Source organism: Pelobates fuscus, chromosome 1 (assembly GCF_036172605.1).
Source record: "Pelobates fuscus isolate aPelFus1 chromosome 1, aPelFus1.pri, whole genome shotgun sequence".
NCBI lineage: Eukaryota > Metazoa > Chordata > Amphibia > Anura > Pelobatidae > Pelobates > Pelobates fuscus.
In genome coordinates, this window is record NC_086317.1 from 30307198 (window position 1) to 30333103 (window position 25906).

General features: G+C 40.5%; 1 protein-coding gene across 1 annotated transcript; it reads left to right on the forward strand.

Moving 5' to 3' along the window:
• The first annotated feature begins 366 nt into the window (after positions 1-366).
• On the forward strand, positions 367-25424 carry PSMG1 (proteasome assembly chaperone 1). The gene is made up of 7 exons (XM_063442453.1): positions 367-616; positions 4029-4138; positions 4884-5029; positions 5273-5335; positions 8043-8241; positions 24107-24243; positions 25292-25424. The coding sequence occupies exons 1-7, from the start codon at positions 486-488 to the stop codon at positions 25364-25366; spliced, it is 861 nt and encodes a 286-aa protein (XP_063298523.1). The 5' UTR covers positions 367-485; the 3' UTR covers positions 25367-25424.
• The last annotated feature ends 482 nt before the right edge of the window (positions 25425-25906 follow it).

Genomic DNA, 25906 nt, shown 5'->3' on the forward strand with positions numbered 1-25906 from the left:
CGTGTATACGAACAGCACCTTTAAAAATTTACTTTTTTACTTTTTCATGATCCTAGATACGCCTCTGGTCCCCAGGTGCTAAAAGGATGGAGAACACTCTTTTAATATATTGAAAAAAAAATTATCAAAGATTTATCGCCCTCTAGTGGTAATGTTACTGTACTGCTAGCACCACACTTTCCCATTGTATGTCTGTGCACGTTCTCTGTCGCCCTCTGCTGGTCACTAGCGCTCACTGCCGGCTAGGTTTATCGCCATCTAGTGGTATTGTTATTGTACTGCTAGCACCGCACTTTCCCATTGTACGTCTGTGCATGTTCTCTGTCGCCCTCTGCTGGTGACTAGCGCTCACTGCCGGCTAGGTCCACCCCCAGCACAGTGAGGCCTGGCCCAGCCTGGGAGTTGGGTGTCTGTGTCATCTCTCATGGCCTGCGCTCAGCCTGGGGAGACCAGGAAGCAGCACAGAGCAGGTTTCAGCACTGAGAATGGCCACGTTTTTTGGGGAGGTGATGTCTGTGTTCTCCAGGGCTGTAGAGGAGGATGATGAAGATGAGGAGGAGGAAGAGGAGGATGAAGAGGAAGACAAAGAGATTAAGAAGGAGTTAGAAAAGAAAAGGTAAGTCCTGCAAATCCTATCAGGGTTGCCAGACACCCAGATTTACTGGTCACAAATAATTTCATCCTCTGGATGGGCAGTACATGGGGAATGCCCTGCTGTGTGTGTACAGCATTCATATGCTACAGGATTTATTAATAATATTAATTATATGAATTCTGCATAACACAGGGCATGACTTTTCATGTACTGCCCATCACTGTTGTAGTGATGTGTTCTGGGAACAACGTACAAACTAATTTCAAACACTCATACAGTGACCTAGTGACCTGTTTATATTGTGTAGAATGTAAGCTCTTCAGGCAAGCTTCACCCTTCTGTAGATCAGCAGGCACTCTCATCATACAGCATAGATTGGAGAAAGAAAGTGGCCCCAGTGAGCGTAAGCTCAGTAGTCTATTAATTAAACTGAGTTTGCTAGGTTTATGTCAGCGTACGATCATTACATGAATCAGTTGATGTATCTTGTAATTTGCACGGTTTGGGTGGTTTATGAGCCCAGGCAAGTTCATTCAGTTAAAATGATATAAAATTCTACAACCTGGACTTTTAAATTTTGCTAATGGGGTTTATTTACTAAACCGTGAATTGGTAAAGAAACGTGTCACTTTGCAAAATGGCAGATTTACAAATATTCTGAAACTAATCCATTATTCGAGCATTGCTATTATTTCGATTGGATTATAAAGATCAATAGTTCGGGATCTTTTCTGGATACAGACCTGTCTTATTGCAACAAATAATTTCCAAGGTAATCCTGCTTATTTTACCTCTGCCGACTGACCGGGCATTATCATCATCATAATAATTTTATATTAAATGAAAAGGTCTGATTATTTATTTTAAATGGCCGACCCCTCGCAGCTTCTGCTGGGAATACTTCAATAAGGCATATTCTGATCCTTAGTGTACCTTCAATTCTGTAGGGAGCCTACACAATAGGCAGGTGATTTTAATTCTGATGGCTTTTACCACCATATTGCGTAGAACAGAGATGCCCAAAACGTAGATTCCTCAGATGTTGTAGAACTATAGCGTTTGAGCAGGGTCCTCTTCAAAATATTGTTCCTGTAATTTTTCTTTTAATTGTCCTATTTATAGTTAAAGAATTACTATAGTGTCCTGACACTATATACTCCTTAGGACCCCCCACTCAGGGCCCCTCTCCCTTGGCGCTAAAGGGGTTAAAACCCCTTCGGCTTCTTACTGTAATCCAGCGCCGGGCTCCTTCGGCGCTGGTGACCTCCCCTCCCCGCTGACGTCCGCTCCCGAGTGGAGCGGAATGCGCATGCGCGGCAAGAGCCGCGCGCGCATTCAAACAGTCCATAGGAAAGCATTTCTCAATGCTTTTCTATGGATGTTCTGCACGCTGAATGCGATTTTCGCATTCAGCGTTGCAGAAGCGCCTTTACGAAAAAACAAAAAGAAACACAGACTCCTAATAAGGTGAATGTGTGATGTCTACTAGATATCCGAGAGGCAGGGGGCAACCCTAGTAACTTGAAAAAAGAGAAAGGAAAGTGATCAAGGGTTCAAACAAGTTGACCCTAGATCAAAACCTCAGATATCTATAGAAATAGAGACTGGTCTGTATACAATCGAATGAAAAAAATAAAAATAAAAAATGCTTTATTAGATAAATATTCCAACTACCTGCTATACACAAACACCATATAGTGAATCCCAGAGAGGAGAGACTCATAATGCCAAATAACCTTGCTGAGCCGCCTGTGAGAACAATATGTCTAGAGAAGGATGCAAAGGGGTTCTGAAGGGGTGATTACAACGAATCTACCCTAAATATAAGCAAAATGCTAGTAGAAGAAAGTCCTATCACGCCCCTAAGACATATTGACACACAGTATGATTGCAACATAGAATTCTTGCAAATGAGTATCAGGACGTAGCCAGTATTGCAAAGGTGTTAGCTTAGAGATTGCAACAATTGCAATAGAGAACACACTTGACTAAATACACACTGGACTAGTTGCCTAGTACCCTTTAGGAGAGAGGGTTCTGAGTAGAAGTCTGATAGAATCTAATCAGGGAGACAGCCACTAGAGGCTGGATTAACCCTGCGATGTAAATACAGCATTCTCTGAAACTGCTATATTTACATCTGAAGAGTTAAAACCTGGAGGTCATTGGTCTGAAGTGGTCTGGGTGACTATAGTGTCCCTTTAAATCCCCCCTCTCATAATATTGTAAAGCGTTACGGAATCTGTTGGCGCTATATAAATGGCAATAATAATAATAATAACTACAACTCCAATGATGCTTTGCATGCCTTTTAGAAAGCATTAGAATGACAAAGCATCATGGAAGCTGTAGGTTAAAATCATTTTGGGATCTACCTCTTGGGCGCCCCTTGCGTAGAATAAAAGTATCTGTGGTAGCGTCTGCCCCCTTTGTAACCTGTGCCTCCATTAACCCATCATCTGCAAAGGCTTGGTACTGCTACAGACAGAGCCATCCCTCCTCAACAAGAGACCCTGCAAACAGGAACCGATCGTTCAGATCAGTGGTGGTCTGTTCCTGTTCAATAACACTCCATTCTGAGCTGGGGAGGATTGTGGGATAAGCATTCCATGCCGGCTTTGTAAACGGATAGAAGCCGTGATAAGTGTGTAGAGAGGGATTTTTACTAAATATACAGAGACCCCTGAAAATAACAGAGCCACTTTAAAACTCTATAGCTGCTCTTTTAGGTTTAATTAGAGAATAATGTTTAAAACAAATAAAAATAAAAAAAAAGTCTTTATTTAAATAATTATTTACACTGTGTGCCAACTCGGGTGCTCTGTATGTGTGTGTGTTCATACAGTATTATTCAAGTAGTACACGCCTGGGGCACTTTCCAAAGGGCTGCTGAGAATCATGGGTGGTCATGTTGCCAAATAAGTGTTTTAAGAGCATTTACTGGGGTGAAGGACTGAGGAACTGTCCCGTCCAGAGAGCTTTTCTAATATCGTTAACATGAAAATACTTTAATGCTAAATGACCTTCATTCTTCCAGGTGTTAGCTCTGCATTAATCCCATCCGCTACATTTACCCATTCAGATTGGGCGTGCGCCAGGGTCTCAGGACATAGTATGTATTTGGCATTAGAATAAGGTGCCAATGGTAGTAAGTCTGAGATCCCAGAGATGCAGGATAATGGAGGGGGCAGAGTTAGACTGGGAAATGCAGGCCGTTCCCTGTATAGCAAGACAGTTGTGTAACATGCAGTATTTATCTACGTTTCTTCCCTCAAATGTTAGTGGATGCCTGGAGAAGCCTACCAGCAGCAGGGGTAGTGCATTGCTAGACTTACGGCTTAATAAAACTGTAAAGGAAAGCGGTTTCTTCCCATTGTAAACAGGCGGAGACATTATTCACTGGTTGTGATCGGTTGTCCAATATTTGTTACAGAGAGGTTGTTATCTCCTGGAGTCCTGCGACTGTCACAAGCATTCAGAGCTCCCCAGACCAGAAGCTGCCGTGTCGTAATGTAATATTGGCCATTGGAGGGAATGCAGCAGGTTAGTAGGATAATAATACTAAATATTGTAATGTTACATGTGTTTTAGCCTTGCCAGTGCGGCACTTGGTCTCCCCTAGCAGGAGAAGTTGAATTGTTCTATGGAATAAAGCAGGACCATCGAGGACTGCTGGAATTGCCAGAGAGCTTAGTTATCTCAGCCAATAAGAACATTCTTGCGTCGGCCGGGCCTTATTCTACTGAAATCCACCCTTTCCTACTGGAGAATTCCATATTCAGTGTGGGTGCCAGGCGGTATCCAATTATGTTGTCAAACTATGCTAAAATCGATTTGACATCTTACCATGAGATGGCGCCAGGGTGCTCCTTGCACCATAAGCACTACAGCCGAACTGAATTTAATTCCCTCTAGACCCACACACATTATTGCCATTTATGGTTTTTATTGTTCTATTATTAATAATAATCTTCTTTATCCCCCCAAAAAATAAGCACAAAAATATTAGTTTTGCTCATCTTTCCCAATATGATGTCATGGTTTTACTTCCCGTGTCCGCTTTCTGTTGTTGAGAGATAGCTACCAGAAACCCTTGCTTTGCCCATAGCACAATTAATGGGTAATTTCTTGGTTTCTTCTCACTGCAGAGTATGAAATGCTGTACGTGAGCGTTAGCTGTGATTATCTGTTTATGTAATGTTTTTATCGTGTAAAACTGTAAATACCGATTCTCTCTAGTTTGGAGAGTTTCCTGTTTACATTTCTCGGTGTGTCACTCTCTCTGCAGCCTTCGCATCGTCTCATATCCTGAGCTCCGGGAATTGGGAATTAGCCGGGTCTATCCGATTGTGGAATGAAAGATGCCGAGACTCCAGCAATGCAAGTCTTCCCGCCTCACCATCCTGCACTTTCTATTGGTCGACCACGAAACAGGTGAGAATGTCCGCACCAGCATCATCCTCATCATTCTGCACTTTCTATTGGTCAATCAAAAACAGGCGAGAGATCTGCGTTTTCCTCCCCGGCCTCGGACTACAACATATTTAAATTCCTTTAGGTTTTTCAAGCTGTATGCAAGAAATCAAAGGATAAAAAAAAAAAATCAGTAATTCTAAATACACCGCTTCCTTAATTGGAATTTGATGACCGAGGTTGATCTTCTCACCTTTATTCCAGGTCTTGGTCTGTCAGTGCACCTGCCATGTTGCAGAAGACCAGCTGTTCCAGTGGTGTGAGAAGGCAAGTGGAAATATCACATTGTGGCAGTGTATGAGATGGCTGTAACGTAGCATTGTGTATTAATAACTTAATGTAATGTAGCTGGACTGGCACTTCCACTATAGTGTGAGGAATACAAGCCTGTATATTACTATAGTACTCCTGTCCCTATTTATATACAGATCTCCCTCCCCCGTGTGCAGTAAAGGTTATCTTACCTTTTTCCTTCTGTACTTGCATCTAATGCTTCTCATTCACATTGAGTGGAAGTGATCTGGGTGACTATAATGTTCCTTTAATAACTGGCTGGCGGATCCATCGTACAATATTTCCTGGCTGTAATGTAGCCAGTATTACCACTCGCTGTTAACTGATTTCCTATAGGTCAGAGAGCTAATTGATGCATTGTTTATGATTGCCTGGTGCATTATTTTCTGCTAGGTGAGAGGTAGCATTGTCTGTAAGCTGGAAGATGCTCACTTGTCTTAATTTATTCATACTTACCGTCATTTTCTTTTACTGGATAAATCCATGGCGGCATCACCAATGGGTAGCTTCTCCTCTCTTGGCGAGCAGGACAGGAAGTAGAAATTATAAAAGAAGCCCCCACTCCATTGATCCTCAGTCTAGTAACAAGTACTTATTAAAAGTAACAAGGGGGGGGGGAGGGGGTTGAAGCTGCCATGGTTTTATCCAGGGTGATAAAATGACGGTAAATTTGAATACATTTTCTTATTCCTGGACATGCCACCTTCTCCTATGGGCAATATCCAAACTAAACAAACTACAAGAGTGGGAAGCAAAAACAAAACAAGCATGTGCAACTGAGTACAGATGTAGTGTAAAATTTAAATTATACGTAAAAAAAAAAAAAGGATTTCATGACCAAATTAAAAATCCTTAGCTGATCGGACATTGAGACTGAAGTACCTCACAATGACCAAGTAGCAGCTCTGTAAATGGCATCTACTGGTATGTGCTGGCTGCATGTTGTATGTCTGTTGTGTGTGTGCGCTGGTTGCATGTTGTGTGCGCCGCCATGGTTGCATGTTGTGTGTGTGCGCCGCCATGGTTGCATGTTGTGTGTGTGCGCCGCCATGGTTGCATGTTCATGTTGTGTGTGCGCGCTGGTTGCATGTTTCTGTGTGCGCGCGCTGGTTGCATGTTTGTGTGTGCGCGCGCTGGTTGCATGTTTGTGTGCGCGCGCGCTGGTTGCATGTTTGTGTGCGCGCGCGCTGGTTGCATGTTTGTGTGCGCGCGCGCTGGTTGCATGTTTGTGTGCGCGCGCGCTGGTTGCATGTTTGTGTGCGCGCGCGCTGGTTGCATGTTTGTGTGTGCGCGCTGGTTGCATATTTGTGTGTGTGTGTGCGCACGCTGGTTGCATGTTTTGTGTGTTTGTGTGTGTGCGCGCTGTTTGCATGTTTGTGTGTGCGCGCGCTAGTTGCATGTTTTGTGTGTTTGTGTGCGCGCTGGTTGCATGTCTGTGTGTGTGTGCGCGCTAGTTGCATGTTTTGTGTGTGCGCTGGTTGCATGTTTTGTGTGTGTGTGCGTGCTGCTTGCATGTTGTGTGTATGTGCTGGCTGCATGGTGTGTGTGTGTGTGCTGTGAGCACACGTTTGCTGCAGCTGCCCATGAGGACGAGAGAGCCCTAGTTGAATGTGCCTTCATCCCATCCAGAATCTGGACTTTCATACTTTTTAACAATTGCAGCCACAATCCATCTGCTCAAGGTGGGCTAGGATACCATTTGTCCTGTATTAGCGTCACACTCACACAGGGAAAACTTAACTTTTTAGCCAGAGCATAGGTACTTTAAGGTAACTGAAATTCCAAATAAAAAAGATAAAATCAGTAAACAATCTAAACTATTAAGTAAACCATTTACAAAGAACTAACTTTGGGAAGACTGCAGCATAAGGCCCTAGAGAGAAATGTCCTGTAGCCAAGAGAACAGAGAAAAGACTGAGGATCAAGGGAGGGGAGAGGCGCCTTTTATAGTCTGTACTTCCTGTCCTGTCAGCCACGAGGGGAGGAGCTAAGCCATTGGTGACATTGAATTTCCAGAATAAAATCAGTCCATGCCTTACGTGATCTGGTTTATACAAAATGCTAAATAATGTTTTTGCTTTGAAATATTTTCAATAATGAAGAGAAACAATATATTTATAGAGTTACATTTTATCAGAGGATACTCTCTGCCAGTTCTACATTCGGACTTTTTATTCTGTTTCCTGTAAACCTGTTCTCTCCTAATTAAAACATTTATTTGAAAGGAACGCACCAGGCACCATAACCACCAAAGCACACTGTATGGTGCTTGAAAAGTTACATTAAAACCACCTGACTTACTCTCTGAATTGAGAATTGGGTAAACATTTGCTAATTCTACGTTAAAACAGTTAATCTGGGGGAAAAAAGGAAGAATTTGAGATTTATTTTTTTAAATAACTTTTTGTCTTAAACTTTGCAGTTCCTTGTCTGTTCTCCGTGTGTTTCTAGAAATAACACTTTTGTTTGATTGAATCTGAAGTTTAACCCTTTAAGGACACAGCTTCTGGTATAAAAGGGAATCGTGATGGAATATTTCCGTCATGTGTCCTTAAGGGGTTAATCTCTTTTTCAATCCTTTGTCATCGATTCTGTGTTGAATTTAATGGGTTTCTCATGCTAAGCGCTGCGTTAGACGTATTACATTGATGTGTGATGTTCTGATTTTGCCCTCCATCAGGTGTTTAGCAGTCTGCAGAAGGAAGGATTGTCAGTAACTGTGCTCTCCACCTGTCCTGTCGCAGAATACAAAACCACAGAATCCACTTACGACCTCCCTGTCCCGTTTCTAAAAGCTTTAAAAACAAAAACGTACACAGAGCGTACTCCCTGCACTCTGATGGAGCAGCCCAATATTGTAGACGGTCTGCCTGGAGCAGGTAAGAGTCCTACTAAAGTTGGGAAACTGGATAATGCAAATTTAGGATTGTGTTGCATTTGTTTCATCTCCTCCGTACATCTCCCGAAATCCTTACTTGCTGGGAGGTTTATTGCTGTGAAGCTCTGTGACTCCCTGTGCTGCACATATCCATTATCTATTCATGTACACACTGCACATTACTGTGAGTTTTATTGCTGTGGAGCTTTGTGATATCCTCGTACACACTGCACATTACTGTGAGTTTTATTGCTGTGGAGCTTTGTGATATCCTCGTACACACTGCACATTACTGTGTGTTTTATTGCTGTGGAGCTTTGTGATATCCTCGTACACACTGCACATTACTGTGAGTTTTATTGCTGTGGAGCTTTGTGATATCCTCGTAAACACTGCACATTACTGTGAGTTTTATTGCTGTGGAGCTTTGTGATATCCTCGTACACACTGCACATTACTGTGAGTTTTATTGCTGTGGAGCTTTGTGATATCCTCGTAAACACTGCACATTACTGTGTTTTATTGCTGTGGAGCTTTGTGATATCCTCGTACACACTGCACATTAATGTGTGTTTTATTGCTGTGGAGCTTTGTGATATCCTCGTACACACTGCACATTACTGTGAGTTTTATTGCTGTGGAGCTTTGTGATATCCTCGTACACACTGCACATTACTGTGTGTTTTATTGCTGTGGAGCTTTGTGATATCCTCGTACACACTGCACATTAATGTGTGTTTTATTGCTGTGGAGCTTTGTGATATCCTCGTACACACTGCACATTACTGTGAGTTTTATTGCTGTGGAGCTTTGTGATATCCTCGTACACACTGCACATTACTGTGTGTTTTATTGCTGTGGAGCTTTGTGATATCCTCGTACACACTGCACATTACTGTGAGTTTTATTGCTGTGGAGCTTTGTGATATCCTCGTACACACTGCACATTACTGTGTTTCATTGCTGTGGAGCTTTGTGATATCCTCGTACACACTGCACATTACTGTGTTTCATTGCTGTGGAGCTTTGTGATATCCTCGTACACGCTGCACATTACTGTGTGTTTTATTGCTGTGGAGCTTTGTGATATCCTCGTACACACTGCACATTACTGTGTGTTTTATTGCTGTGGAGCTTTGTGATATTCTCGTACACACTGCACATTACTGTGTGTTTTATTGCTGTGGAGCTTTGTGATATCCTCGTACACACTGCACATTACTGTGTGTTTTATTGCTGTGGAGCTTTGTGATATCCTCGTACACACTGCACATTACTGTGTGTTTTATTGCTGTGGAGCTTTGTGATATCCTCGTACACACTGCACATTACTGTGTGTTTTATTGCTGTGGAGCTTTGTGATATCCTCGTACACACTGCACAATACTGTGAGTAGATGTTTGAAATAGGCAGAGGACGGATGACGTGAAGGCGTTGACGTCGTGAGGCGGGTCCAGGAATGCCCGCGAGTGAGATGCAGAGAGCGCAGAGAGCGCGAGTGTGAACGGACAAAGTGATACGAGAGAGAGAGAGAGAGACGCTGAACTGAACGCTGTTTGTACGCTTCAATAACTTGCCGATCAGCTACGCTGCAAACCGGAGAACAATAACAATAACAAGGTAGTTGTGAACGGAGGTGAAGGAGAGGAGGGGGAGTCCACAGGGAGACCGACCAGATTGATCAGAGAGACAGCGGCAAAAAAAAAAAAAACGCGAAGGTAACCAGACCAGCAGGGACGAGCTACTGAGAGAAGGTACAATGTGTGAAAGTGGTTAAAAAGTGGTTAAAAAAATTGGGGGCTGGAAAGACTAAAGACTAAAGCTACCAAGCCACCAAGGGCATTACTGAGGGCAATTACCAAGGGAAGTGTTAAGAAAAATAACAAAAGGGAGAAAAAGACACAAACAATTATTTTTTTAGCCTTTACTAACATACTTCCCAACCCTCACTAATTTACTTTTTGCCAAGCCATTTATGCAAACCATTTCAAGCGACTTTGAAGCGGGAATTTATTTCTATTAAACTACCAACCCTGAACAAAGCTTGTATAAAGCCGGAGGTATTTCAAATGCCATAGAGGACAAGTGGGCTATTAGAAATACCTAACAGAGTAAAAGAGTAAAGAGCAAAGAGCAAAAAGCAAAATACTGCTTCATAAAATCTCTAAAATCTCTAAAAATCTCTAAAAATTAAGTTTCCGGTCGTGTGTTTTTTATTTATTTATTTATTTATTTTTTTTTTTTTACAACTCGGTCAAACCCTGCTACACCTGCCATATTAACCCCCCTCCACCAGCATCCTCCGCTAACACCGTTTATATAAAGGCAAGGACAACAACAAACACCTAGAAACTAAGGAAAAGGTCTAACAAAGAAAGACATGGCTACAAAAAAAGCTCTAGAGGAGAGGAAGAAAAAAGAAAGGAAAGAGCTCCAGCCTGATAAAAGACTTTCGGGGTATTTTTCACCTTCACAACAAAAGCCTCAAATTAACCCAGAAGACTCTGAAGAGAATATGGAAATAAATTACAGCTTAAATAAAGAGGCTCAACTAAAAACAACTATGACGGAAGATATACTGACAAAAAATCTGGAGAAATTCCATAGAGCCATAGGTGAAGACATGACGGCTAATACGAGAGAATTAAAGCAGGAATTTAAAACGATTCAAGTCAAACTTGCTGAAATGGAGGAAAACTTCAAAAAATTTGAAAAAAAATACAACATAAGTCAAGAAACGATTGCAGGACTTACAAACAAAATAGGAGTACTGGAAACTAAAATCTGCGATCTGGAAGATAGATCCAGAAGAGCTAACATCAGAATAAGAAACATTCCAGAAGAGGTTTCCAACGAAAAGCTTGAAGGATTTCTCCTGGAATTCTTTAAAAATTTGATACCAGATGGGGATACTCATGATTATATGACAGACCGGTGCCATCGACTGCCTAAACCCTACAACGCTCCGGAGACTCTCGTAAGGGATGTAATGGTAAAATTTCACTCTTACAAAACAAAAGAACGAATAATGGCAGCTATGAGGAATAAGCAGACATTGGAGGAAAGGTTTAAGAATCTGATCATATTTCAAGATCTATCATTCTCAACTAGAACGTGGCGAAAAACCTTCAAAGACTTACTACCGACCCTGAGACAGAAAAATATCAATTATAGATGGGGCTTCCCTTCAACGCTAAGGGTGTTCTGGAATGGGAAAGCTGAAAACTTTGACTCTAAAGAATCATTGAACAGTTGGATGGAACTAACAAAGATCAAATAATAATTGAACAAAGTTCAATTTTTTTTTTTTTTTTTTTTAAAGATTACGACTCACACAGTATGCTGTACTTATAGTTTAAAGTCAAGGAGCAAGGTTTATAAAACATAAGAGGGTGAAGAAGATAAAAGCACGTAAAATAGTACATGCACAAAAGCACTAATAAATGGCCTTGACAGGGCTTAAAGGTCAAAAATAAAATGGTAACGGAAGAAATAGATAAAAAGTAGTAGAAATAGAGTTTTTTTTTTTGTTTTTTTTTTACTCATACAGAAGGACGTACATATAGTTTAAAGATAAGGAGTAAGGTTTACAAAACTTAAGAGGGTGAAGAAGATAAAAGCACGTAAAATAGTACAAAGCACAAAAACACTAGTAAAAGGCCTTGACAGGGCTTAATGGATAAAAATAAAAGGTTAATTGGAAGAAATAGATAATATGTAGTAGAAAAAGAGCTGTGGTTTTTTTTTTTTTTTTCTCTCACACAGAATGATGTACATATAGTTTAAAGATAAGGAGTAAGGTTTACAAAATATAAGAGGATGAAGAAGATAAAAGCACGTAAAATGGTACAAAGCACAAAAGCACTAGTAAAAGGCCTTGACAGGGCTTAATGGATAAAAATAAAAGGTTAATTGGAAGAAATAGATAATATGTAGTAGAAAAAGAGTTGTGGTTTTTTTTTTTTTTTTTTGACTCATACAGAATGATGTACATATAGTTTAAAGATAAGGAGTAAGGTTTACAAAACATAAGAGGGTGAAGAAGATAAAAGCACGTAAAATGGTACAAAGCACAAAAGCACTAGTAAAAGGCCTTGACAGGGCTTAAGGGATAAAAATTAAAAGGTTAAGTGGAAGAAATAGATAATATGTAACAGAAAAAGAGTTGTGTTTTTTTTTTTTTTTTTCCTTTCTTTTTTTTTTTTTTTTTTCTCTCTCCTCTAAGAAGTTTTTGGTTAAAAGGTGCATTACTCACAAAAGCGATAAAGAGGCACAAATAGGTTTCTGGATATTTAAAGAAAAAGGAAAAAAAAAGAGGGGAAGGGAGAGTAAGCAGAATTTAAGATAGAAGAGGTAACAAAACGCAGGATATTATAGATAAGATGCTGTAGGATTAGATAGAAAATATGTATTTTTTTCCCTCTCTCTTCTCTCTGTAAGAAAATAAGTTAACTCACTCAGGTATATAACTAAATATGATACTTCTCACTTAAGGGCATTCTCTTTTTGCTCCCTGCCATGTGTCCGAGGTTGAGACACAATAACCGATAAGGTGAAAATTCTAAATTCACCTATCGAAAAAATGGCTCCACCCTTTCCGACGGGGGAGAGGCCATTCTTTCCTATCTGGTGTACAACTAGAAAGGAAGGGAATGAATGTTTTAGTGTTTGTCCTGTTTTGTTGTTAGTGTTGAACATGCCGTCTGGGATGATGGGAGACTTTTGTGGGGAATATGGTTAAAATGATATCAGTTAACACTCAGGGCCTGAACTCTCCTTCTAAAAAAGCATTAGTATATGATTTTTTGGTCAACCAAAAGATAGACGTTGGTTTTTTGCAAGAGACGCACTGGAGGCTGAGGGATAATGTAAAATGGGGGGGGGACAGATTTCCATACGTGTTCCAGGCTTCGCTTAGCGACAGTAAGAAAAGGGGGGTTGCTATAATTGTGGCAAATACAGTGAAATTCGAATTAATCTACCAATACGTGGACAGGGAAGGAAGATTTTTAATTATAATTTGTAAACTAAACGAAATTAAATATACGCTGGTCAACATCTACCTGCCAAATGCTTTTCCTGTGGTTACACTGAGAAGGATTTTGGAACAGGCAGAAACGATCAAGACAGGAGTATATTTGATGGCAGGCGATTTCAACTGTGTGTTGGATCCGGTTTTAGACAAGAAATTTAGCCTCAATACTCAAGCGAACAGAGCTACAGTTAAAATGGCAAAAAATCTTAGAAATATAAAGAACGAGTTTGATTGTTTTGACTTATGGAGATCTTCATATCCAGAAAAACTGGAATACACTTTTTTTTCTAGAGTCCATTACTCATATTCGCGCATTGATATGGTTTGGGGGGGATATAAACGCACTAGAAAATTTAGTGAAAAGTGATATCTGGAATAACACATGGTCGGACCATAGTATTAACATATGGACTATGAAAGATCAGTGGAATACTAAAAATAGTACGACATGGAGAATTAATGATTATATACTCACTAAGGAAAAAAACCAAGAGGCTCTTAGATTTCAGATAGAAAGATTCTTTTTAGATAATCAACCTGACGAAACTTCACATTCTAACAACTGGTGTACCTTTAAAGCCACAATAAGAGGCAGTTTAATAAGTATAGAATCGTACCTTAGAAAGTCTAAAAGAGAAGAATTAGCTCCCCTATTAGATAAATTAGAGAAAAAATCTAAAGAGAACAAACAAACACCCTCAAGAGAGAACTCGGAGGCGATTGTTGAGATCAAAAATCAAACTAATCAAATCAGAATTGAGAAAAATATAAAGATAATGGGGAAACTGAAGCTGAAAGAATACAGTACAGGTAACAGAGCAGATAAACTGTTAACTAAGAAGCTGAGAGGAAAAATCGCATCCAATAAAATAACTAGAATAAAGAGGAACGAAGAGGAATATATCTCCCCCAAATCCATAGGCCAATGCTTTAACTCTTATTACAGCGAATTATATTCTCTAGTAACTCAGGATAAGGAGATAGACAATTATTTAGATGGTATTAATACTCCAGTAATATTAGAGAATCAAAAAATAAGTCTTAATAACTTAATAACAGCACAAGAGGTGGAAGAGGCCATCAAAAAAATGGACAACAATAAAACCCCAGGCCCAGACGGATTTTCAAACTTATTTTATAAAACTTTCGGAGATTTACTTATAAAACATTTAGCAGATTTATTCAATAATATAGTCGATAAGGGACAATTCCCAAAGGAGATGCTGAGGGCAAATATATTACCCATTCCGAAACAGAATAAAGACCCGGGAGAGGTGGAAAACTATAGGCCAATTTCCCTTATAAATACCGACGTGAAAATTTTTTCTGCAATTATAGCAAACAGAATAAAACCGACCTTAGACAACATCATCGACCCTGACCAAATAGGATTTGTTCCGGGAAGAATTTCTTCGGATAATACAAGATGTATAACAGATATTATAGATCTAGCTAATAGAACAGAAACACCTATGACAATTCTAACTGTCGACGCAGAAAAAGCGTTCGACAGGGTCGACTGGGAATTCATGAGTAAATCCTTGCTGAAATTCGGCTACCAGGGCTGGATTCATAGAGCCATAATGTCCCTGTATTCTGGTCCCTCAGCTAGGACAGTAGGCCCTAATATATGTGCGGACTGGTTTAATCTCCATAACGGGACAAGACAGGGATGCCCGCTCTCCCCAATCTTGTATATAATAACTATGGAGATTTTGGCGATAAATATAAGATCAAACAATCTAATAAGGGGTATTACCACGAAAGAAAGAGAGCTGAAATTAAAACTATATGCAGACGATTTGATACTCACCCTAACTAAGCCAGTTACATCTATCACTGCTTTTATGAAAACTGTTAAGAGATTTAGCGAAGTTTCGAACTATAAATTAAATGAAAATAAATCCATAATTCTAGATATTAACCTAGATACAGCAAGCAGTAACCATATAAAGGACAAATATAACTTTAATTGGGTTAATACCAGCACTCCATATTTAGGGATATTGCTGACAAAGAAAGCCTCAGACCTAGCGCAGGTTAATTTTCTAAGCTGTTTTAGAAATATGATGAATGCATTGAATAAATGGAAAAAAATTGAAATTACATGGTGGGGAAGAATGAACCTTATAAAAGCCTACCTCTTACCCAAATGGGCCTACATGTTTCGAATGATCCCCTTAAAAATCCCCAGACCATGGCTGGATATGATTCAAAACAAAATTTAATAATTTCATCTGGAAGAACAAGAGACCGAGAATTAACAAAACTCTACTGGCTCAAAAAACTAAAGAGGGAGGCGTGGGCTTTCCAAGTATTATTGATATTTATTTAGCAAACAAATTCTTTCATATATATAGAACTCAATTGAATAGTGTAAAAAGGGAAGGATGGTATATCCAAAAAGTGAGAGCTGCCAAGTAAAGGAATTGAGTGCTATTCTTTGGTACAGGTATACAGACCCGAAATTACGGGCTATTAGGCAATCTAACTTGTGTATAGAGTCAATATTAGAATTCTGGAAAGAAATAAAAAAAAAAGCCAATATGGAGAATAAAATTACAAACAATCTTAAAGTAGAACTACTCCCATATTATATTAACGACTTAAGTATAAAAAGTTGGATCCAAAAAGGGATAACTCAAATAGAAAATCTGTATAACAACGAAAAAATGAAAACCTTCCCACAATTAAAGCAAGAATTTCAACTGTCAAATAAGGAACTATTTACATTTTTGAGAGTGAAAAACTATTTAACCCAAAACATTATAAGACACCCCCAAGAAGGAACCAAACTGATCTGCTCACTTTTAAACTATAAACAAATAGAGAAAGTTTCCTCCAAGGCAATGAATGCTATACTGAAACTAGAGGCTCCTCAGGTTATCATCGCAAAACAAAAGTGGGAGAAAGATTTAAACATAATAATAAACAAAGAACAGTGGTGTGCAATACTACCCCAAGCGTGTGAAACTATACATTGTCTGAATTTATTAGAAACTCTGTTTAAAGTCATTAACAGATGGTATCTAGTGCCCACAAGAATAGCCAGCATGTATAGTTCAAGCTCACCGATATGTTGGAGATGCAAAAGGGACTTGGGTACCTTCCTGCATATCTGGTGGGAATGTGAGATCGTAGGCAAGTTGTGGCAGGAATTATTTAATTATTTAGAGAACCTTTTATGCGTGTCTATTCCAAAGCTACCTGAGAACGCTTTACTCCACCTTAATATTGATTCACTAAAGCAAAAAGAAAAGGCAATTTATATTCATTTTATGATAGCGGCCAAATTAAGTATAGCACGTAACTGGAAGAACTCTTCTCCAATTTCCTTGGACAGGGTGATTTCCCAAGTCAGGTTTCAACTTGGAATGGAAGGTCAGTTGGACAGGGTTCAAGGAAGAGACCCAAAGAAGGTATATAATGCCTTCTGGTTGAAGAAAATTGAAGGAGAGGGTTAGGCGGAACTTGAGTGTACAAGTATGCATGAGTTAACCTATTCTCGAGAGTTCTTTAAGGAATTGGCTATCCCAGTAATCCCGTCGGCATGGGAAACGATATGTCGTTCGCGGGGTATTACGCTGTAACTGTAAGAGGAGTTTTAGTGCATCGGAGGTTACTCCATAGGTTCAAACTAAAACTAAAATTACTCCCTGAGACCGACTAAGTTATTACCAAGGTTAATCTCAGCGAACAACGTATCGTATGGTATTGTAATGTATTGTATTGTTTTGTATTGTATTGTATTGTATTGTGTAATATTTTTTGTAAAATAATTTATTATAATGCTATCTGTTTTGTTGATACGATGTGATAAAACAATAAAAAATATTTAAAAAAAAAAAAAAATACTGTGAGTAGGGACATGCAGTGGGACATGAATGGGATGTGCAGTTCCAGGCGGTGGGCAGGCAGTTTGTTTTGGTGTTTAGCACCGCCGCAGGCAAGCGGCAGGACTGCTAGAAGTATGACAGTGTTTGGGGCACAGCGTTTGAGCACTATACTTCCAGCACTTTCAGACCTCAGTAGAAGACAAAACTGCGGTTCTAGCGTGATCTACTGAGTCAGAGCGCCTTGCCAGAACCCAGAGGAACAGAATTACTGAGGTCGTAGTCTGTGGCATCATATAGTGGATGCATTGTTTGTATACTCTATGCAGTGTGTGTTTTGTATGCATTGTGTGAGTATAGTGTATGCAGAGTATGTGAGCATGGTGTCTGCAGAGTAGCAGTGGATGAAGGGCCAGTGCAAGTATTTTTGACGCTGTCTCTCCCCTTACAAAAAAAATGCATCTTCACCTGTGTGTCTCTTAACCCACCTTTTATTTTTCTTACCTTTTTTTGTGTTTCTTATCCCATCATTTGATGTCTGACCATTTTTGTGTCTTTCATCCCCTTTAGTGGATCTAATCCCCCATTTTTACACTTTGTACCTTATCTCTTACTTTCCCCTTTATGTGTCTTTCTCCCCAGCCCCATTGTGTGTCATTGCCACTTCCCCCATCTCCTCTGTGTGTGTGTGTGTCATTGTCCTGTTCCCAGGCCCTCGCTATATCATTGTCCCATTCCCTTACCCCTGTGTATCATTGTCTCCTTCCCCCGCTCCTCTGTGTGCGTCACTGTACTTTTATGTAGCGTGGCTGAGCGGACCGTGGTAGATGAGCTTCTGTTTCCTCTACCCGCACTTGCTGTCAGACTGGATAGAGGATAAAGATCCTCTAATACGGTGCGGTCCACTTGGCCACGCTACATGAAGTGACTGGCAGGAGACAGAGCACTGTGTGCTCTCCACCTGCCTACCTCTTCACTTTCTCTTTCACAGACACAAACCCTGCCCAATGCGCGCACAGACACCCACTGCCCAAAGATACACTGCCCTTGCAGGGTCTTCACACTGGGACTCCATGAACTGGTCCCTGAGGTTGGTGGGGACACTGTTGGTGTACCGGCGGTTCGGATCGCCCTTCCTGCTCCTAACGGAGCTATAATCCCCATTTCCCTTACCCGGGAGCAACGGGGCCAGGCTCGTGGCTGCCAGAGAGCGCTCTCTCCGGGGCTGCCTAAGTGGAGGTAACCGCCGGAGAGAGGCGCAAGCTCTAGCGGAATCCTTGGAGCTGTGAGTCGGCTACGCAGCCACAGGGGTCCCTCTCCACCCAGAGCGCAGATTGGTGCAACCGGGTTTTGCGCCCTTTCTTCTGATTGGGCGGCAAAACCCCTCTACTCCCCAAGCGCTGATTGGCACAAATTGGTTTTGCTACTTTTGGCTGATTGGTTGTTGCTTGGTTTAGGTGCGAAGTTTCAATTCACTGGACTAAACCAAGCAACTCCATGGAACTCATTTCGGGGATGTACAGAGCCTCGAACTCCCCCAGACTTTAGACGATGATTTCTCAGGCTCTGTTCATCTGATACTACTGCCACTTACAGGTATGCTTGATGGGACCCGGGGCTATCTAGTGATATGTGTTTTATATGTGTAACCCCTCTCCTTCCAGTGGCACAGAGCCCCTAAGTGTTCCCCCCCTATAGTTAATGTGTTTATCTGTATGTGCTGTTGGTACCTCCCAAATGGGAGATGGCTATCTGTAACCCAGCCCCCTCCTGCCTGGAATTGTGTTGTACTGAATGGAGACCCCATTTGGGGGTCTGCCCATAAAAGATGTGTGTTCCAAATAAAGATTGTAAGAGTTTGTACCTCCAGAACTGTGTCTCGTCTAGTTACTGGAGGGAAGGGATATTTGACCCCTGTGTCTGCTGTTCCAGCTTGCAGGGAAAGTCCTTGTAAGCACTAAGAGAGCGAGTTCCGCTATCAGTTTCCGGGTTCCAGCTAGGAAGCAGCCCTTTGGTGGAGGTACCCTGCCGGGGTACAGGGAGCTCCACTACACTGCCTGATTGGCAAGACGCGCGTTGGGGCTTGGCTCACTTAGTCACTCCAGCAGACTTTGTCTTTACAACTGTCTAGTGATTCCACATTATTTTGTGTGTTGTTTTTTGTTCTTCTATTTTAAAAAATATATATTTTATTCTGACTTTGTTCTAGGCAACTCATTTTTCCTGTTAGTGATAACTATGCGGGTTGTTTCAAACGGAGCCTTCTTTGATTATTTTAGGTTTTAGCTGCAGCAGATTAGCTATTCTATTACTAGCGTAGATGCCGACAAAGGCACAGTTTGGTAGTAATTGTTATTTTGTTTGTAATTTCCAATAATACGCAGCTTTAACAATACCTTTACAATCCTGCTTTTCATTTGTTTTATTCATGTATTATTTTGTTACTTTTCACTGTACACAGTTTCCTCTAGAACACGGTTTATTTAACAGTGTTTAACTAGCTCTGTGTCAGACCCTTTTCTGAGCATTATTTATAACTGAGCTTCGCAGCCATTTTTAAGGGCATTTGCAGCTTAACCAGTTGTTTGTGATATAAGAAAAGTGCTCTGAAGATTTAGTTAAAGGTTAGTAACGCTATTTAGTTATTTTTTCTCTCTCTGATAGCTGGGCCAGGCATAAATAGAGAAGCAGACCTGGTGGGTCAGAGAGAATAGGGCGCCCCCTAGTGAATATTCATACATATATACAGGGAATAAAACGTAACTTTTAATAGTTGCTGCATAAAAGTATGCCTATAGTGAGGACAAAACAAGAAAACAAAACAAAATAATAATAATGAATAGAAAAACTAAAAGAAAACAAAAATGAAAAATTGGGAGGATATAAATCAATGTGAGAACGTGCTGGATGGGGATAAGTGACCTTAGGTAATATCCTAGAGGTTACTATTAGAATGAGCCCCCCAACATCTATACTGTGACTCACAAGTGCACTGTCATCTCTCTGTTATATAGTGCGATTGTCCCTCAGTATAATACCCACTGACAGTATCCAAAAAAACAAAACGGAATCTGATGGGGTAAATACAGTGGCAGAGGGTAATCTGCCTATAAAAGGGACTGTAGCAAAAAAAGAATAACACGAGAAATAAGTGTATCATAAAGTAGAGACCTGATCTGGACGGTTATAATGTATCTAGAAACGATACAGCTGTTTGAGCACTGTCTCGGGGGGTACGGGAACGAGTTCAGCGTAAAGCGAGCAGTCACTGTTTGTCTTACGGCGCTAGAAGGAACTAACTAGCAGCCGTACAGCGTTGTCTTTGTAATTGCTCAGTACACTTCAAACGTCCCCTTATCACCACCCCTCTTATATATAGACGATACAACAGTTTGAATATGGCTTCAAGGGGGTACGGGAACAAAATCGGTGTGGAGAGAGCACCCAATGACTGACATGCAGTGCTTGAAAAAGCTGACTATCAACCAGCCGTCCAGCACAATCTGGGAATGAGGATCACCAATTGCTCAGTTCCCAACCCTTGTCCCCTTATCACCACCCCTCTTTAGAAAAACCTTGTAACTCTAATGAAGACCTGCTCGAAATTGCTAAGCTTACTAGCTGCTCGTCCATAAGAACAGTCTCGTACCATATCCTCCCTAACTGCCTGCCTGACACGTGTTTCGGCGCCACTACATGCGCCTTCTTCTGAGGCTAAACGTACAATGAGCAACGGGAGCCCCTTAAATATCCATAACCACTGAGTCCAAGCTGTGGGCGTGTGCACCACTTTCGCGCCCAGACTGGCCGGGATCGAACAAGTTACACCCCTTAGTGACGTGTCGGAATCGAATAGGGTTATGCTAATGAGGTGCCCGATACCTGGTTAACCCCTTCAGTGCCATTGTGATAACATAGCTACGGCTATGCTCGTCCGTGTATGTGTAATCCTTAATTGTAACGAAACAGCTTAAATAGTAGAGCATACATCCAGGAAATAATTTGGTAATACCGGTAAAAGCAGGTAACCAAAAGATGTAACAGAGGGTAAATCTGAAGTAGAGACTAAGCTGAACCTTAGCTGGGCCAGGCAAAGCAGGATTCCGATTTATATATATATATATCTCATTTGGTTTAATTTTTCCTAATCTTTCACACAGGCTGTATATATACAGTTCTATTCTATTTTTTTTGCTTTAACATTGCCTGAAGACACTAAAGAATTTCTTTTAAGCCTTTCACTAATTTTAACTCTTTGTTCCTTATGCTTATATATGGTGGTCTGGGCAATTTTCAGTGGTTCTGCCCAGTGCCCTCCATTAATCCCCTCCCATTTGAGGTTTTTTATTTTCCTTGGACAAGTAGATTTTTATTTTTTTTTTATTTTTTTTTAAATGTCCACACTCCTACTGTTTTCCACAAACAAAATCCATAGGGTTCACAGCGTGGTTTTCTAAATGATGGGATTTATTAGAATGATTGAACAAAACCGCAATAAGTTTCAGCATCAAGCCTTAATCATGTACACAGACAGCGGATATACACTAACAGGGTTAATCATGTACACAGACAGTGGATATACACTAACAGGGTTAATCATGTACACAGACCGTGGATATACACTAACAGGGTTAATCATGTACACAGACCGTGGATATACACTAACAGGGTTAATCATGTACACAGACAGTGGATATACACTAACAGGGTTAATCATGTACACAGACCGTGGATATACACTAACGGGGTTAATCATGTACACAGACCGTGGATATACACTAACAGGGTTAATCATGTACACAGACAGTGGATATACACTAACAGGGTTAATCATGTACACAGACCGTGGATATACACTAACAGGGTTAATCCTGTACACAGGCCGTGGATATACACTAACAGGGTTAATCATGTACACAGACCGTGGATATACACTAACAGGGTTAATCATGTACACAGACAGTGGATATACACTAACAGGGTTAATCATGTACACAGACAGTGGCTATACACTAACAGGGTTAATCATGTACACAGACAGTGGATATACACTAACAGGGTTAATCATGTACACAGACAGTGGATATACACTAACAGGGTTAATCATGTACACAGACAGTGGATATACACTAACAGGGTTAATCATGTACACAGACCGTGGATATACACTAACAGGGTTAATCATGTACACAGACCGTGGATATACACTAACAGGGTTAATCATGTACACAGACAGTGGATATACACTAACAGGGTTAATCATGTACACAGACAGTGGATATACACTAACAGGGTTAATCATGTACACAGACCGTGGATATACACTAACAGGGTTAATCATGTACACAGACCGTGGATATACACTAACAGGGTTAATCATGTACACAGACAGTGGATATACACTAACAGGGTTAATCATGTACACAGACCGTGGATATACACTAACAGGGTTAATCCTGTACACAGGCCGTGGATATACACTAACAGGGTTAATCATGTACACAGACCGTGGATATACACTAACAGGGTTAATCATGTACACAGACAGTGGATATACACTAACAGGGTTAATCATGTACACAGACAGTGGATATACACTAACAGGGTTAATCATGTACACAGACAGTGGATATACACTAACAGGGTTAATCATGTACACAGACAGTGGATATACACTAACAGGGTTAATCATGTACACAGACCGTGGATATACACTAACAGGGTTAATCATGTACACAGACAGTGGATATACACTAACAGGGTTAATCATGTACACAGACCGTGGATATACACTAACAGGGTTAATCATGTACACAGACCGTGGATATACACTAACAGGGTTAATCATGTACACAGACCGTGGATATACACTAACAGGGTTAATCATGTACACAGACAGTGGATATACACTAACAGGGTTAATCATGTACACAGACAGTGGATATACACTAACAGGGTTAATCATGTACACAGACCGTGGATATACACTAACAGGGTTAATCATGTACACAGACAGTGGATATACACTAACAGGGTTAATCATGTACACAGACAGTGGATATACACTAACAGGGTTAATCATGTACACAGACCGTGGATATACACTAACAGGGTTAATCATGTACACAGACAGTGGATATACACTAACAGGGTTAATCATGTACACAGACAGTGGATATACACTAACAGGGTTAATCATGTACACAGACCATGGATATACACTAACAGGGTTAATCATGTACACAGACCGTGGATATACACTAACAGGGTTAATCATGTACACAGACCGTGGATATACACTAACAGGGTTAATCATGTACACAGACAGTGGATATACACTAACAGGGTTAATCATGTACACAGACCGTGGATATACACTAACAGGGTTAATCATGTACACAGACCGTGGATATACACTAACAGGGTTAATCATGTACACAGACAGTGGATATACACTAACAGGGTTAATCATGTACACAGACAGTGGATATACACTAACAGGGTTAATCATGTACACAGACAGTGGATATACACTAACAGGGTTAATCATGTACACAGACCGTGGATATACACTAACAGGGTTAATCATGTACACAGACCGTGGATATACACTAACAGGGTTAATCATGTACACAGACCGTGGATATACACTAACAGGGTTAATCATGTACACAGACAGTGGATATACACTAACAGGGTTAATCATGTACACAGACAGTGGATATACACTAACAGGGTTAATCATGTACACAGACAGTGGATATACACTAACAGGGTTAATTACTTAGGTGAAAATTCAAAGTGATTTTCAAATTTAAGGTGAGAGAAGCTGAACTTAAAGCATAGCTGACTTAGAGGATTTGTTTAAGTTCAGCTTTTTGGGCTCCAGTTTAAAATTGACTTTGAATTCTCGCTTTAGTTAATAACCCAGATACAGTTGCAGGCTGTGCTGGCTGTCACTGGTTTCCCTTGATGATGATTCATTGTCTGTCTTTCAGTGCTGACTTACTGCCAGATTTGGGAGATTCCAGCCGTCCTCTACCAGTGCTACACTGACATCACTAAGCTGGATTCCGTCACCATCGAGGCTTTCTGCCCTCTCCTGTCCTGTCCCAACATGAGCCGTCTGGCTGCGGTAAGCTTTCTTTGGCTCTGTTTATGATGGGCTTTGCTTATTGTGTAGTGAGGCTATTGTTTCGTCGGATATCTGTTGTAAACTACATTTTCCATTTACTCACTAATTTTGTGTAAAAAACAAACAAAAACCATCATCAAACTGTGATATCTCATCCAGGGTATATAGGACTGTCGTCCAACTCATTGACATCCTGGAGGTATAGTGGAAAGTTAAAGGAACACTATATGGTCAGGAACACTAACATGAATTCCTGACCCTATAGTGTTAAAAACACCATCTGGCCCTCCTTGCCTCCACTAAATATAGTAAATCTTACCTTTATTTCAGTCTGCTGCTGCTGGCTCTGCCCCTGATCTGCCTGCTTGGCTGAACTAATCAGAATGTTATTCAAAGCCAATCACAATGGTTTCCCGTAGGAAACTATTGAATTGGCTGAGACTGTCAAGGAGGCAGATCAGGGGCCGAGCCAGCACAAGCCAAACACAGCCCTGGCCAATCAGCATCTCCTCGTAAAGATAAATTAATTCAATGCATCTATCTGAGGTAAGCTCAGTGTCTCCATGCAGAGGGTGGAGACACTGAATGTCCGTCACACTCTGCAGCACTGCCCCAGGAAGCACCTCTAGTAGCCATCTGAGGAGTGGCCAGTGGAGGTATCCATAGGCTGTAATGTAAACTCTGCATTTTCTCTGAAAAGACAATGTTTACTGCAAAAAGCCTGAAGGTAATGATTCTACTCACCAGAACAAATGCAATAAGCTGTAGTGGTTCTGGTGACTATAGTGTCCCTTTACGATTTTGTTTTAAAAGGACACTGACGGTGTTCACTTTGTTTTAGCCATATACTATATATAATGCATTAAAATCCTTGTTATTGCTAGCCTTTTCCCTTCTATACTCCAATTTAGATTGAAAAATAAAACCAGTTATAAATTTTAAAGAAGTAGACTAATCTATTGCTCGCTAGAAGCACTCCGTGATGGCATTGTTACCATAGGTGTGTCAGCATTGTGTTCATTTTTATCCATTCTTCTTTTGTCTGTAGGACTCAACAGATATCAAGGAAATACTGAAGAAAATGGTCAAAGACTCGGAAATTCAAAGTAACCTCTATATATGACCTAGACTTGGAGGCAACTTCTGTAGTGACAAATTAAACAAAATAGTCAAAAACCAAATATGTTTTGTACAATATGGTATTTTGTAAAAGGGGCATAATAAAATTCTGTAGTTTGTTTTGTGTAGTAGTTTGTCCATTTTATATTATTTGGCTGGATTTTATATGATTGCATATTTGACATTACAGAGGGGAGAGAATACAGGGTAATTCTTAGGGCAAGCTACTTATCAGTCTCTAATTACCATTCAAGGTTAGTTCGATTCGCAAATATGATATAATATAATATAATATCAAAGTGTCATTTGTTTGGTTTGTCTGAGTAACTATTTAGGGGCTTGTCTATGAGTGCCGAGGGGAACCCCAGTTTTTGTAAAACTTCTCCAAAACAGTTTGACAGAAACCCAGGGGATGGCGCCCATTGAATCATTACACCATAACCACTATACTGACCTGGAGTGCTTATGGTGCTAAAAGTATACGACTGACTAGCAGGGAATTATAGTGAAACACTGCCTATTTCTATTCCTGTCTGCTCCTTTC